The sequence below is a fragment of the Drosophila melanogaster genome, chromosome 2R (assembly GCF_000001215.4).
Source record: "Drosophila melanogaster chromosome 2R".
Lineage (NCBI taxonomy): Eukaryota > Metazoa > Arthropoda > Insecta > Diptera > Drosophilidae > Drosophila > Drosophila melanogaster.
Genome location: NT_033778.4, coordinates 1,427,737 through 1,444,477, shown reverse-complemented (window position 1 = coordinate 1,444,477; position 16,741 = coordinate 1,427,737). Strand labels below are relative to the sequence as shown.

General features: G+C 38.4%; 1 protein-coding gene across 2 annotated transcripts in view; it reads right to left on the bottom strand.

Annotated features, from left to right (window-relative positions):
* Positions 1-542: 542 nt before the first annotated feature.
* The window catches only part of l(2)41Ab (lethal (2) 41Ab), a 94,544-nt gene continuing 78,345 nt past the window's right edge, over positions 543-16,741 (bottom strand). For both annotated transcript variants that reach the window (NM_001110887.2, NM_001110886.2), the window contains exons 4-7: positions 6,085-6,644; positions 5,321-5,465; positions 1,501-1,709; positions 543-1,449 (exon numbers count right to left, since the gene is read on the bottom strand). In NM_001110887.2, the coding sequence (NP_001104357.1) occupies positions 646-1,449; positions 1,501-1,709; positions 5,321-5,465; positions 6,085-6,644 (1,718 nt within the window). In that variant the 3' untranslated portion in view covers positions 543-645. The remainder of the gene's footprint in view (positions 1,450-1,500; positions 1,710-5,320; positions 5,466-6,084; positions 6,645-16,741) is intronic.

Sequence of the window (16,741 nt, the reverse complement as noted above, 5' to 3'; positions counted from 1 at the left end):
GTTTTGAACTAGAATAATAAATCTTTCCTCAAATAGCTTTATCAGGCCATTGCCTTAAAGCATACACTAAAGAATTATTTACTGTTATGAAGCCAGATATTCGACCACCGAGGCAGTGTTAGACATAATTGATGGCTTCATAAGTGCAGAGTAATTCCCGATAGCATCTTTTCACTGTCGGTTAGTTTTCATGTCATAGACAAAGGCTCAAAGCTCAAAGATTGTGCCTCGTGTCTATAGCTTGAAACGCTACTAAAAAAGCTTTGAAATCTTTAATGCTAGAGTTATGTTTTGCTCTAAAAATTGCTCACTAAAGTGCTTACCGCTGAATTGCTTAGTAAAATGGCAAATAGTACAAAAGTAGCCAAAAAATTCCAGAATTTTCCGTTATTTTGGATAGGTTTTTTAAAGTTGCTTTAAACACTTTTCAATTAAACGCCCAATTATTAAGCCAAACTAATGTTTTGAAAACATTTGTATTAAAATGTTATACCAAGTTCTGCATTTTCGATATAATATAAATAAAAAATTCTTGAAAATTTACAAACTTGATCTGAGTTTTATTTCATACCAAACCGCGAGCTGTCAAACATCACAACACTATTTTTATTTGTATTATCACAATTTATAGTTTTCATTTTATCTCTAGTCATTAAGAACATGAAGTACTTTAAAAACATACGATTTCTTTTTAGGATAGTCTAGTAAAAGAGCCTTCGCTATTTCTGTGAGATCATAATTTAGCTCGCTTTGCTTTTGAGATAGCTGTTGAACTGTCAACTCTGAACGGAGTATTACTTGCTGTGATTTTAATGTATTAAGCCTTTTATAAGCTTTTGCTCTCATCTGTTTTCGTATTATTTGTTCCAAGTTGGCATGCTTAGCTAATATTCCTTCTTCTATTCGATCCTGAATATTGGCGTCCTCCTTAATGATATCGTTAAGATCTGACTGAATTCTACGGAGCATATAAATCATGCGTTCAATTTTATTAATGTCATCAATTAATTGCTTTTCCGATAAAAACGTTATTTCATTACTTATTAGCTTAGTCCTATTGTGAACTTCATCAAGCCTAACCTGAATTTGAGAAGTATTTTTTAATTGCTTAAATTTGGCTTGTAAATGCTCCTTGACCGATGCATTGACAAAGATTTGTTCACGATGCATAACGCAATGTTCTAGATCTAAAACCAGACTTTCCTGTGCTCGTTTTAGTTGACTATATCTTATATTCATGCGGTGTATTTCAGTTTTCATAAGACCGATTTCACCTTTTACAGAGCGCTCTAATTTCGCCCATTTAATAGTTTCTTCAATCATTTTGTATTTTGTTTCCCACGATAATGTTTCCCTATGTTTATCTATTACATAATCTTTGTGAAGTTCAATTTCGTTTTGTAGCTCAACAATTTTTCCTTCCAATTTAAGTATTTCCAGCTCCGCAATCTAAAAAACAAATGGCATTTATACAACGAATGAGTAGGGCGTAAAGCATACCTTTAGTTTTTGAGTTTGCTCAGCCTGTTCGTGGTCGAACTCAGTCTCCTCTACGTCATGGTGAATCCTTTTCTTATATATTTTGTCGTTAAGTAGTTCCAATTTCGATGTAAATTTTTTAATGAATATTTGTAATTCCTTTGCTTTTCTATGTGATATCTCCAGCTCTTGGTCACTTTTTAATGACTTTTGCCTAATAATGGATAGTTCTAGGGCAAAAGAAAATAATTTATTAGTTGGTTTAGTTAAAATTAAAAAATCGGCTAATTACCGTAACCATCGAAACATAAATAAGAAAAACTTATTGTATTTGAGAAGTTGACGGTTTACGATTGCTGATCACTCTTAATAAATAAAAAATAACCAATTCAAAGAAGTTTAGATGAGTATTGATTAAATTAATTGTCATTTCCATATACTTTTGATATATGCTTGCCGAAGGCGCCAGACAAATTCCGGTGTTATGGGCGAGTCTGAGACATCTTGTGGGCATCGTTACCGTGTAGACCAAACGACGATTTGAAAATAACGCTTAGACGTCAATAGAATATGCATGACTGAACATTGTTTCTAGATTTTGTGTTTATACCCGTAGTAAGAGGGTATGCTATTGTATATTTATTCAAAAGTATGAATTTGTAACCAATCTTATAATGTCTAGTCAATCTGGTCACGCCCGTAAAAACGTCTCGATTAGGTATACAGAATCTAAATACAAGACGCAGCACGCCTACTCTAACGCCCACAATGAAAAAGTTTTTGATGTTTTTTAATTTTTGTATTCGTTTTGTAAGTTCCTTTCGATTTGCCACGCCTACTCTAACGCCCACAAGCCGGCCAAAACTGCCACCCCCGCACTTCTGAAAAATGTTCCGACCTTTCTTCGTTTTATTGATTGTCTTGCCAATTTCTATCGGTATACCAAAAACTCTTTAGCCAAGTCCCTCCTCACACCTACAAAACGGTCACTCTCATACTTTTAAATCATTTTTCTCATTTTATTCCCCAATATCTAACGATATCACTGGATTCGTTGAAAAGTATGTAACAAGTAGAAGGAAGCGTTTCCGACCAAATTAATAAATATGAATATGTAACCGGTAGTTGATAAATTAAAAAGATAAATTAAAAAGACTTCTTTAAAAAAATAAAAGTCAAGGCATTAATTTCTATATTACATTTTTTTCTTCTAGCACAAGTACGCATACATATACATTATTCTTTTAACACACACAGCAAGAGCATTCTATTATTAAATTTTTACGCTCTCAATTTTACGCGAGCGGATTGAGAGCAATTTTGGTCGTCACCAAAAATGTGAATGCATAGTGCAAAATCGATGTATGGCCGTTATTCTAATGTATTAGCCCTACCACTGCGCTTGCTCTGCACCGAACAGGTTGTTCGCGTCGAAAAGACACATCGAACTTGTGCGCTTGCCACAGACTTGCTGCTGTGTGTGAGCGCAAGGTCAGACACTCATTTTATTGTTTCCGCGTGAATTCATTATTTTATTCATTCTTTTCTTCTGTGTATGTTGAGCTAATAATCTTTTCTATTAGCTTTTTTTCGAGCAATGAAAATACCATTTTTATTTAGTGATTTCGAATGATAAGATTTTATTGGTTCCGAATAATTAGATCATGATAATTAGAGACTTAATTGCAGAGCGAACAGCCGAACAATAAGCAAAAGGTGTACTTGCGAGAGGGGGGCTTAGATAACAGAGACATGGCTTCACAGCTATCTCCAAAGTTGGCTTATTTACATAGAACAAATCTCGGAATTGGTGGCTGCGTGACCCGACAGTGTATACGAGTTGGTTTTTATATTTGAATTATTCACATTATGTCTTTGTTTTTTGTACATTTATATTCTATTCCATTCATTTCCTTTTTTACACTTTGTACAACCACTTCGCATATTTTTCACAGCTACTGTGTTCCATTGATTTTGTCATTCCTCTGGGATTATTGTAGAGTTGTTCGATTACCGACTGCACCAGTTACCTGGTTCGGACGTGCAGTTGGTATTTATAGTAGGTGTCGGGTAAGATTAACGTAAATCAATCATTGTTTTCTTCTTGCGCTTTTATTTTGCCATTTATCTAAACAACCGTTTGCATACAGTCTAATCTTTATAAAGAGCGTCCGGGGAGACGAACTCTCTCAGTTTTGTATTCAGTCGTTTTACATACTTCGTCTGCATACAAGCGTTTTTCTCGCTGAACAAATTTTGAACAATAAGTGTTGTCATTTCAAAGGCGATCTATATACTCTGCATATTGGGTTCGCGCTAGCCTCAGGGAACAGGGTAGGGGTAATATGCATCGATTTGATCCGGACCTGGTGACTTGCCACTTGCTCCTGATGAGCATGGCTGCTCCTCCGCGTGCTCAGCCAGATGGATGGTTGGTATGGATCAAGTCATACCCTCTGATGTTAAAATTAGATCTGCGACAAACTGGGATTCCGATACCAGTACTACCTCGATGTTGTCTATTTTTATGAGATGCTCAACTTCAGTTTGCTCCTCTGCAGGATATTTCCGTTGCTGTGTCATCTGCGAGAACATCTTCTCCATCATTCCTTGCATGATGGCAAACATCGGTTCAAGCTGGTTGGGTTGTGGGGCTTCGTGTAAGATTGTGGGGTTTGTTGGGGATTCTTGTTGTTGTTGTTTTCCTTTTAGTGCGTCCCTGTAGCTCATACTATTCTGGATGGAAGATAGCTTTTGGCTACTCGCGACTGGTCTAGCTTTGGAAGCTTTGTTCCTTTGCCATTTTGTAGTCAGGGCATCCTTTGAACGATGCAGGGTAATCAGTTTGTCAATGTAAGCAGCATGCTTTCTCGTCGTCCTTCTTGGTGCCTGCTTTGGAGTCTTGAGGACCACCACATTTCTAATAGCGATATTCAAGGAGGCAATAGCGCTCGGTTTGTCCGAACCCTTTGCATCTGAAATACAACAAAACGTCGTTGAACTTCAATGGCGGCTCTATGGTGTTGACCAACCTGCAAATCATCATTATTTTACTGACCTCGGTGTTGTTGCTTGCTAGTTCGAAATTTACAAAAAATATCCCTATTTCCTGCCAATATAAATGTACAGATGCCTCACAGCACTGTTTGTTCAGTTCCTCTCTCCTCCGTAGAATGGTGAAGTCCCTTGATGAAGGGTGCGCTGTCTTAAAACTACTAGCTCCCCATTCTGAATCGTGCGTTACTCTGCGAGTAACGGGTATACAATTTATAATTGCCGGGTATATGCATTAAAGTGGGTCGCGAGATCTTCGGATTTTGCAGAATAGAACGCCAGCCGATACGCTTAAGATGTCAATAGACGCATCACCGACCAACAGAAAAAAATAAATAAAGGGCTCGCTGACGCACTACCACATTACACACAAGGGGGCTTTGAGAATCGAACGTTATAACGCGTTAGGTAAAGTCTTGGAGCTCGCTCGCTAATAATACATATTCCAGTTCCCATAGTATCTGCTGGTGTGAGAAAGTTTGAAAACGCCGCAATTATTTTTACGCTTATGTCATCCTTTTGGTTTTGGTTCAAATGCTTAAGGCCATGGCTCTAGAGCTCTCCCCTTTCTCGCATTTAGACAAAAACTCGAAAGAGCCTGGAGCCAGTTCAAGAGCCATCACCAAAAATCGAGTTACTCATCTTGTTATTCTAATGTATTTGACCCGACATTTCGACGTTCATACTCTACGAGTAACGGCTATAAAAACTATGTTATGCCCAAAAAGCGGAATAGCGATTCCATTGTAAATATTTTCGGAGACATAAATATCGTTTAATGACTTACGTTTTCGAGTGACTTGAATTTCATTTAGCTGATCGTTTCTTTTTTGGGACAGATTTACAAAATGGTTCTGCAGCATTATCCAAAACTGCTGATGTTCACGAACTTGCAATTCTCCTATATGAATGGATTTTTCAAGTTGTTTAATCTGAAAAATATTTTAACCAATAAATTAAACACGATCAAAAAACTAGAACTAATAAAAACGTATGAATAAAAAGCGGAAATAAAAATATTTTAAAACAGGATATACTTTATAGTCGAAGCCCGTTACTCAGCTACGAAATGAGAAAGCAAAATTTCATTATTTTCCTGGCATATCGATAGCTATTGGGGAATAAAATGAGAAAAACTGTTTTTGGTATACAATAAAACTAAAATAGGTAGATGGAAGCTCTTTTGGAGCGATATGATTACATCAAACTGTCTATATATTATTGTAAGCGTATAATTTTCATGCCAATTTCCATCGGCATGGAATAATAATTTGGCACGGCCCATTTGAGCTCTCCATAAATTAAGATTTTAAGACCTACCATGGCCAACGCAGTCTTAAGCATTAAATTAAATGGCTAATCGCTTTCATACCAGACGAAGCGTCCGCGATTTCGCCGTTCATACGGAAGGAAAATGCAGGATCTACTCAGATAATGGTGACGTTTAAAAATATATATACCTTAAGCTTCCTTCTACCTTTAACATACTTATCAATAAATTTTTTAGTCTACGAGTAAATCTAACTTAATAGGAGAGTTTTATTATTTTACCTTTAAGTCTGTTGGATTTCCGGACGCATCGCCAAATAAATGATCCATTTCCTCAATTTTGCAGTTAATCTTTTCGTATAATTTCATTTTAATTTCAATTTGAATGTGTATCTTTTTTAAACCATTTTCCAACGTAGAAGATTTATTTTCTGCACTTTTTAATTTTGTTTTCGTACTATCATTATAGGCTCTTTCATTAAAAACTACGCATCTAAGTTTTTCAACCTCAAGCATTGATAGAGACAATTGATTTTGAACTTTAGATAATGATAAATCGACATTTCGCCGTTTTTCCTGAGATTTACCTAATAGTTTCAAACGGTAAGCGGTAGCCTTGTCTGTTATTAAGTGATCCTGCGCTAACCGTAGAATTGTTTCCTCAGTGCGGAACTTTTGCGTTAAATATTTATCCAAGGCGATGTCTAGTTTTCGAACTTCTGTGAATAGATGACTTCCCTCTCGTAAAGCATCTTGTAAATCAGTTTCCGTTGTATTCAAAAACTCTGGCAGGTCATCTAGCTTTGCTTGCATCTTCAAAAGAGATTCGCTTTCATCCTGACCTAAAAATAATGTATAAAAAACTTTTTAGAAAAAAAACTTTTAAAAATATTCGTATGTATAAATTCAGGAACTATCCAAGATAGAGGCTGGTATTTAATAATTGATGAGGGCCTCCTGTTGATCCAGAAGTAAAATACAATATTATTAAATGCTTTCATTAAATATAATCATTCATTTAATTGCTTTTCATTTAATTTCTAAGTGCATATCATTCATAAGCTAATCAACTTCCCTCATGTTTCGGTTTAGACAATTCTCATCGTTCTGCAGAATATTATCTAGCAAAATATTAATTATGATGGCACACTGAGTTACTAATATATATTGTATAATACTATTCCACATGGATCCTTTGAAATGAAAGCGACTATCAGATACCCGTTACTCAGGTAAAGGTAAGGCGAACGCGAAATGTCATCATTTTTCTGAGATATCGATAGATATTGGGAAATAAAATGAAAAAAATGAGAAAAGTGAGTGCGCGACCAGTTTGGCGGCTTTAGGGCGTTAGAGTGAGCGTGGCAAATAGATTTTTTTGGAATCGATAGAAATTTACAAGACTATTAAAATTATTTTAAAAAAATATATGTGGGAAATGAACCAGATCAGCGAACTAAAATGATCGATAACACAGAGAGCAAGAGAGTAACGCGCAGTGGCAACGCTTATTAACGGAAAGAACAAAAAGAGGACTTCGAGTAGAATGGTGAACGAGAGCAGTCGCAAGTTTTTCAATCGCGCTATATACTTACGCAACTAGAGCCAAACAATTGTCATCAAACAATTAAATTATAATAAGCGAGAACTATTGTCATCAAACATAATAAAGTGTACTATAACCAATTGTCATTAAACAATAAAGTAACACATTATAATAGAAACTTGCTACAATTTGGAGGCTCGTCCGGGATGGCCCAAGTTGTGCATGCATAAGTGCGAATTTAATGAGTGCGAGCGAGACAGAACGTGACGCCGCATCAATTAAAAGGAAAACGACAACGACGCAAGAGGAGTCGCGGTGAAGCTGAAGCAATTAGAAGTCAATCGACGACGGCGAGCAAAAGGTGTTTGTGACGCAGTGTCCATTGGAAGACTTCAGAAGACGGAGGCCGAAAGGTGTTGGAGATTCCGTATCTAGTGCTCGAAGAAAAACGGCAGCAGCCAAAAGGTGTTGGAGACGCTGTGTTTATTCAAAAGTGCAACGGCGGTGACCAATAGTTGAAGGCCACGCCTTAGAAATTGCAAGCAGGCTATTGAAAAAAACGGCAGCAGCCAAAGGTGTTGGAGACGCAGTGTTTATTCAAAGTGCAACGGCGGTGACCAATAGTTGAAGGCCACGCCGTAGAAATTGCAAGCAGACAATTAAAGAAGAACGGCAATACGACGGTTACGGTGTATCAGAAGAAGAAGAACGGTGAAGCAATCAGAAAAACGATGGTCGCTTCAGTGGCATAAGAAGCAGAAGAAAAATAACGGCGCAACGAAATACGCCGCCACATATACGAAGGCGATCGAGCGGCAACAGCGACGAGAGAGGCGAAGCAACAGAGAAAGAGGCGAGGCAGTAGGAGCGAAAGAGGCGAGGACAACGAAGAGGCGAAAACGACGCGGCAAGTTGTGTTTACTGTTAACATAGATTTAACAGAGTTGGCTAAGTAGTTTTGAAAACTTTAAAGAGAGGGTATGTTAAGTAGTTTTGCAGCTTGACGCAAAGAATATACAGTTGATTTTATTTCGTATTAAGAATTTTGTACTGATAAATTTTATATTATTTAGAATGGATCGGGTTGAAATTCTTGCGCTGCGCGTTGATGACCTACGAAATAAGCTGTCTGAGTTAAATTTGCAGACAAGTGGTACTAAAAGCATGCTGCAGCAGCGGCTCCTTGCTCACTACAGATTAAACAATGAAAAACAAAACATTTCGGACGATGAGTCAGTAGCAACTGCACCAATTATGACAAATGAAAATAATAGGTCATGGTTTACTCTAAAAGATGTCGAAGGTAGTATTTCTGAATTCTCAGGTACTATAGGTAGTGTTGATGTTGACCAGTGGATAAATGAGGTAGAAGAATGTGGGAGTACAGTTCAGTGGAACCAATTACAAATGTTTGTCTATGCGAAGCAGCTTTTACGAGGTGCTGCTAGTTTGTCAAAAGTCAACAAAACATTCGAAGTTGGAATATATTGAAAACTGTATTGCTAGATGAGTTCGAAGTTAAAGTGTCATCAGCAGAAATACATCGAAGATTAAATAGACGGCAAAAGAAAAAAGATGAGAGTTTACATGAATTCTTGTACGCACTGATGGAAATAGCTAAGCCAGCAAAGCTTGAAGATGAGAGCATTATAGATTATTTCATTAGTGGCATTCAGGATTCCCCTGCAAACAAAGAAGTGCTGTATCAAGCAAAAACATTAAAAGAGCTAAAACTTAGTTTGGATGTTTACAAAAAAGTTTGTAGTTCAAGCAAGTCATTAAACAAGCCTGGATCATTCGTCGATAAACAGATTTCTGAGTCCAAGAAGATTAACAGTGACAACAAGACACGTAAATGCCGAGTGTGTCGGAATACGCATCACCAGTGGTGCTTGTTTCGAAAAAGAATGGGAAAAAACGATTGTTTTGTGACTATCGGAAATTAAATGAAAAGATAATTCGTGATCACTTTCCAATGCCTCAGGTTGACGTTGTTATCGAAAAGCTTCAGAGTGCTTTGGTGTATACGACTTTGGATTTAACTAACGGTTTCTTTCATGTGCCCGTTGAGTTGGAATCCCAGAAATATACCTCCTTTGTAACACAAAAGGGACAGTACGAATTTCTGTATGTGCCCTTTGGTATTACAAACTCACCTGCAGTTTTTACTCGATTCATAATGGCAGTCTTAAGGGAACTAATCAACAGTGGAGATGTAGTAGTATACATGGACGATGTGATTGTGCCCAGTAAAAATGTGTGTGAAGGATTGGTAAAGCTGGAGAAGGTGTTTAGTGTTGCCAGTGAAAATGGATTAAAAATAAATTGGTCGAAATGTCAGGTGTTGCAAAAGAAAGAAAACTTTTTGGGGTATATAGTTGAGAGTGGTACTATTAAGCCTTATGGAGAGAAGACAAGTGCTATCGTTAATTTTCCGTTGCCAAATGATAAAAAAGGTGTTCAAAGATTTTTAGGATTGACGTCGTATTTTCGTAGATTTGTCAAAGATTTTGCAGTGACTGCTAAGCCTTTGTCGGACCTTTTAAGGCAAAATACTAAGTTTAAATTTGATGTGCTGCAGAAGGTAGCGTTTGAACAGTTGAAAGTAGCCTTAACTTCTAATCCCGTATTGAAATTGTACAATCCCAAATTAGAAACGGAAATCCATACAGACGCTTCAAAATATGGTTTCGGTGGTGTATTGTTACAAAAAGACCCAGAAGATTGTTTGTTTCATCCAGTTCAATACATGAGTCGTAAGACTAACCAATGCGAAGAAAAGTATCATTCTTATGAGCTTGAGGTTCTTGCAGTTATCGGAGCATTAATGAAGTGGCGTGTGTATGTGTTGGGTTTGATTGTGTTGGGTTTAAGATTGTGACTGACTGCAACGCGTTCACTATGACGATGAAGAAGAAGGACGTTCCTTTGAGGGTAGCTAGGTGGGCATTATACCTTCAAGACTTTGATTATCAAATCGAACATCGCTCAGGGACGAGAATGAGACATGTTGATGCGTTGAGTAGAGTATCGTGTTTTATGCTGAGCGATACTGTTGTACATCGCTTGAAACAAGCACAATTACTCGATGAATGGACGAAAGTAGTGAGAAGCCTTGTAGAAAATAAAGGGTATGAAGATTTTTATATAGAAAATCAAATACTTTTTAAAGATCCTTATCGCGAGCTTATTGTTGTACCGTCGCAGATGGAAAATGAAATAATTACGATTGCTCATAAGCAAGGACATTTTGCTGCGAAGAAAACGCAAGGTTTAGTTGAGAAATCTTACTTCATACCAAAACTTAAAGAAAAGGTTGTTCGTGTTGTGGACAGTTGTGTGGAGTGTATTATATTTAATTCGAAAGCTGGGAAGAAAGAAGGTTTCTTGACCCCGATTGAAAAGGGAGATAGACCGTTGATGACGTATCACATTGACCATGTTGGGCCAATACAGATGACGAGCAAGCGCTACAACCACATTTTAGCTATAGTTGACGGTTTTTCGAAATTTGTATGGTTGTATCCCACCCGTAGCACAGGAGCAGAGGAAGTTATAAGTTGTCTAGAGCGTCAGGCTACTAATTTTGGAAATCCTTTACGGATTATCTCTGATAGGGGAACTGCGTTCACTGCACAGGCATTTAAGTTGTATTGTGAGGAGCAGAAAATTCAGCATCTAGTGATTACAACAGGTGTACCACGTGGAAATGGTCAGGTTGAGAGAATGCATAAGACAGTAGTGTCGATGTTGTCGAAGTTAAGTCATGAAAGTGCAGGAGACTGGTATAAGCATGTCAGTAAGGTGCAGCAAATAAATAATAGTACACCACCTAGAAGCACTTTAGTGTCGCCTTTTAAAATCTTGACTGGCATTGAAATGCGTCTTCCGAATGATCTAGAGCTTAATTTGTTAATAAAGGAATCCTTAGTGATGGATTTGGATGAGGAGAGAGAGCTGGTGCGCGCAAGAGCTTCCGAAAACATAAAACAGTTGCAGACAGAAAATAAAAGGGGTTTCGATTTAAAGCGCAAAGGTGAAATAATTTATAAGATAGATGATCTAGTAGCTATTAAGCGTACTCAGTACGGAACTGGGTTAAAGGTGAAAGGAAAATTTCTAGGACCTTACAAAATTGTTAAGCTAAACAAGCACGGAAGGTATGACGTAGAAAAACTTGGAGACGGCTATGGACCTTTTAAAACATCGACAGTCGCAGAATATATGAAGCCGTGGGGAAATTCATTCGGGTCGAATGATGTATCAGGAGGGCCGATTGTGGGAAATGAACCAGATCAGCGAACTAAAATGATCGATAACACAGAGAGCAAGAGAGTAACGCGCAGTGGCAACGCTTATTAACGGAAAGAACAAAAAGAGGACTTCGAGTAGAATGGTGAACGAGAGCAGTCGCAAGTTTTTCAATCGCGCTATATACTTACGCAACTAGAGCCAAACAATTGTCATCAAACAATTAAATTATAATAAGCGAGAACTATTGTCATCAAACATAATAAAGTGTACTATAACCAATTGTCATTAAACAATAAAGTAACACATTATAATAGAAACTTGCTACATATATATATAAAAAATACATGTATTAAACGTGTGGGCGTGGCAGTTTTGCGGCTTGTGGGCCATAGAGTGGGTGTGGCAACATATGTCAACAAACTTGCGCTGCGTCTTGTCTCCAGAATCTGTATGCTGAATCTCAACTTTATGCTGAATCTCTAGCTTTTATAGTTCCAGAGATCTCGGCGTTCATACGGACAATGTATGCTTTTCGCATCCTTCCGAACTTGTTTTACGTTACGTGTTCCACACGGAAGGGATTACAACCACGACACCCTATATACCAACAAGTGAGCTTACACCTCCTCCGAACCACCCGTGCCCTGTAAGCAGGAAAGACGTCCTCCACGAGAATCCAAAACTTTGATATCGATAAGCGAGAGTGACGTCTGCTCTGCCAACTCTGCAGTCAACACTCCTTTAGACGAGTCTTCCTCGGCAATGTCCTCGCTGTAAAGCCAGTCATTCTCCACCAGCGGGTATCCACGCTTTAGCTTGTATTTGACCGCTTATAACTTAGCCGCCAAGTCAAGCGGGGGAGCTCCACCAATACCTGCAGTGCCACTGTGGACACTGTTCGGCATACCGAAAGGCATCCAAGCAGGATTAGCTTCTGGCAGGAGGCTGTCGGCTCTAGGCAGCTACTTGTTCCGCGGTGTCATAACATACCGGGGCATCAAACAGGACACATGGTGCGATGGTCATATATGGTCCGCCTGGCTCGAGGACTGAAGCCCCAGTCGGCTCGAAGCACACGCGCCAATGATCCAACAAATCAGGTCATACGCTGGAGAAGCGAAGCTATGTGCGTGAGGAATTTCATTCCTTCACTGAGCGTGATGCCAAGGTACCGACAGCTCCGCACAAACCTCACCGTAGGCGCACGTCTCAAGGCACCTTTCAGTAGCATTATTACCGTCTTGCTGGTCGAAACGGCAACTCCAAGTTCCGCTCCCCACGTTTCTACGATGTACATCAGTTGCGCTCCTTTTTCCTCTAGCACTGCTCGGGAATTTCCCTCGACGAGAAGCAGCACGTCATCAGCGTATGCACTCAGCTGGCAATACGGCTGGAGACGCTGAAGCAGTACATCCATCACTATGTCCCAGATAAATGGCCCGCTGATTGACCTCTGCGGGCAGCCTCTAATTAGCAGTACATCCACAGTACCGGAACTGCTTCGAATCACTGCTCTTCGGCCGGAGAAAAAGCTCTGCCACAAGCCCATATTCCGGCATTCCAAGACGGCTAGTCGGCGGAGTGCAGCACTCTATTCGACGTTGTCGAATGTTCCTTTGAAGTCCACGAATGTGCCAAGCACGTATTGCGCCGGGCTGGCGACAACACTGCTCTTCACGTGACTCCAAGCATCTTCCACACATCGTCCTTGGCGAAATCCAAACTGGCATCTGCAGCCGGAAGAACTTCTCCCACATGATTCACCATGATGGCCTCGATCACGTTAACCAGTCTTTGCTAACAAGCATATTCCTCTATATGAGGAGGACTCACACTTGTCCTTCTCTGGTTCTTTGAGCAGCGAGACAACTCGTGGGCACTTCCACTCGGCGGAAAGTATCACAATCGAATGCATCGGGAAACAACGATGCTAGGTGCTCAGGTATGGCTCGCCAGACTGCATTGCACATAGTGCCATTGATGCCGTCCAAGCCGGGAAAGCGCCTGTTCATACGGACAGTCGGACAGACGGACAGACGGACAGACGTACAGACGGACATGGCAAGATCGATTCGGTTATTGATCCAAATTGTATTCACGACTGAAACTGTAAAACAATACACTTTCCGATAGACAACCTTTAGGAACTTTGCGTTCAGCTGTGACATTCTAATTTAGGTTCATACTAAATGCAGTATTTTGCATCGGGAATATACTAAACGAGATGCACCTCTCTATCAGCTGCACCCGGAAAGTTTTGGGATAATTTGGTTATCGTAAATAGAGTGACTTTCAGCTGATCGTGATTTCCGCCGATGGTCTTGAGTGTCCGTTCTATTTCTTTTCTAATCAAATCGTTGTGAAGACAAGTCGTGAAAAGTTCGTGTCGTTGAGACATCATAACCTGCGGGCGTAAAAATTTTGATTCGCGATGAAAGATATTATTAGAGTGAGTTTTCCTCGTCACAAAACGGCTAAAAAGCTTCGCTTGGCGCAGACCCCAAGGTTCGACTGGGGCTGCCACAGGTTAGTGAATATCGGTCTGTTAGTTGACGCGAAGGCTCTAACTTTTTAGGCGGGCAGAAATATAGAAAAGAACCTATCCAGGCCCACTAGGCGGGTGAAGAGCCCTTCCCATCCAGTGTCGGAAGAAGAAAAGCAGGCGCACCGGGACCGCATCCGCCAAATAAATCGAGACCCTGGGATGTGTATTTAAATTAATTGCCAGAAAATGTATTAATGAAAATAGAACTCCAAAGCAAGGTTAAGCGCGCTGGAAAATATAGCTAGTTAGGAGTCAAGAATAAACAGTGAGAAGTTCCTGATGAAGTGAACATATAAGAGATCTTAAAATATATATATAAAAAATGCTTGATGACCCCCTGTCTAACCTAACCCTACATCGGAAAAATTAAAATTCACCGAACCGCCATTCTGAACTGAGGGAAATGAAGTCATATTTTTAAATTATATTTTACAAAATTTAAAAAAAAAATTATAGAAATGTGTACCCGAGGAGAAGACTTAGTTTATATCACTTTTGTGTTTTTTAATTTCATTTAATTTTTTTGTATTTAATGTTTTATATTATATAAGCAAACCTAATCTAATTATTTTTCTAAGATGAGTACATTTGCGTCATTTCAGTTCATCTGCGCCGGGGATCGATCTTTGGCCGAGGAGTAAAAAAAAAAATTGAGTGAGTTTTATTTACAAAAAAAAATTTTTTATTACGATAAGTTATTAATGTAAAAGCGAACAAATTTTAATTTTTCAATTATACACCGGAAAAAATCATGGAAGATAAATGGCAAAAGTAAATAAATTTGTTTTATTTATTTTTGAACTTTGCTTTCAATGTGATTTAAAAGAAAAGGAAAAATTCAAATGAATACACTACTAACATTTTATTGGTCCCTAAATAAATAAATAAATAATTAAATATAAAAGGAACAAAATCTTACCGAACTTACTCGCAACCCCCTCTTTTAGTTTTTTTTTCTTTTTCTATTAAATTGATTTAAGAAAAATAATAATTCATGGAAAAAGAATATAGAGAACTGAAAAAACTTAATTATGGAAGAATTTAAATTAAAAATTTGTTCCTCCTAATTATAACTTACTCAAATAACTTTTATAAAAACTTTATTTTAGAATTTACGATAAAAACAAAAACCCATTGCCTTATATTTCTTCAACTTACTTTAGTTGGTATTTTGTAAATATAGTAATTAATTATAAGTCACCACCAAAAATACAACAAAATTAATGTGTAAAATCTTAAATACTAAACTCGGCTGCTGTTTCTGGTCGTAAGGTACCAAAGGGGCCACTAGAGCCATGCTCTGAAGGAGCATAGGAAGGCCAATCCGCGAACACGATTACACTGGTGTTTCGAAGGCAACAAATTCTCCAGCTTTTTCCACTCTTCTAGAACTGTCTCATTCCGAAAATATTAATTTGCTTCCTCCGATTTTGTATACTATCTCCACTATTCTGTTGTTGCAAGCACGCTCAATTCTTGATCATATTCATTTATATCTGTAGCGAAAAGGCATCTGTAGAAAAAGACCACCACACACAACGCAAGTACAGGTTCCCTTGCCTTCCATCAATTTATTTCGTTACACGTTACAGTTTAGTTAGGAATAATAATAAATAAGATAAAGTGTCTCCCAAACGTGTGGGGCCTTAAATTTTCCGTTTCAGTTTCATACTTCCAACATTTTTGTGTTCAGAATTAGTTGTGAAGTCCACGTCAAGTTGCTGACTGGCCATAACTAAGACTTATCCCAAAAATAGGGATTATCCTAGGTGTAGCAAACGGAAAGGTGCATTTTTCTGAGGAAAACAGTGTAACACGGAACTCCGGTTTGGTTTCTGTCCCAGTTAAATCTACTTCCTCGAGTCAACTTACCGCTGTCTTAGAAACAAAAAAAAAGATCATCAATGTTACATGACGGAAAATATTGGTATCACCCCAGAGAAATGGAGTATAGTTGACGATATTCTTCTTCTTCACTATTCTCCTAAAATAAGAGAGATTTCCCTCCAGGTTGGAATACTCGTGCAGAGGAAGAGTGCACGGACCAAGACTTCACTACAAATACCTATTGGTTTTGTTTTTGAAATTTAGTCTAGCAAATGAGAATCTTAAGAATTCTTGAGAATTCTTTAAGCTGAAAATAATAGACAGCCCCATGAAAGGAGGACATCAAGCCAAGTTTGATAATCTTATCTCGCATATTATCGTTGATATTTTTTTATATTATTTTATTTTTATTTTTTCTCTCAATTTTGAAACGTGGTGTTTTTCTGAAGTATGATTGGGTTAGGCAGATCACCAACTAGGAAATCTCTTAGTGTCTCAAAATCTGTTTGCGCTATATGAGCAGCAGAGATCAGCACACCAGACTCTTACATAACTACGTGCAAGTATGAAGTGGAAACTAGCCTGTAGACCTCCAGTCGAACCAACAGAAAGAGTAGGACGAGACCTTCGACATCAGATCGCGGGTCTAAAACCAATAAAACCAGTTCAAGCAATTGTTAGTCATGGAGCGTAGGCTTCTATCAACGTTGTCAGAGAAGATGACAGATTTGATACAAAATGCTATTACCGCAAGCATGCACCGAGTA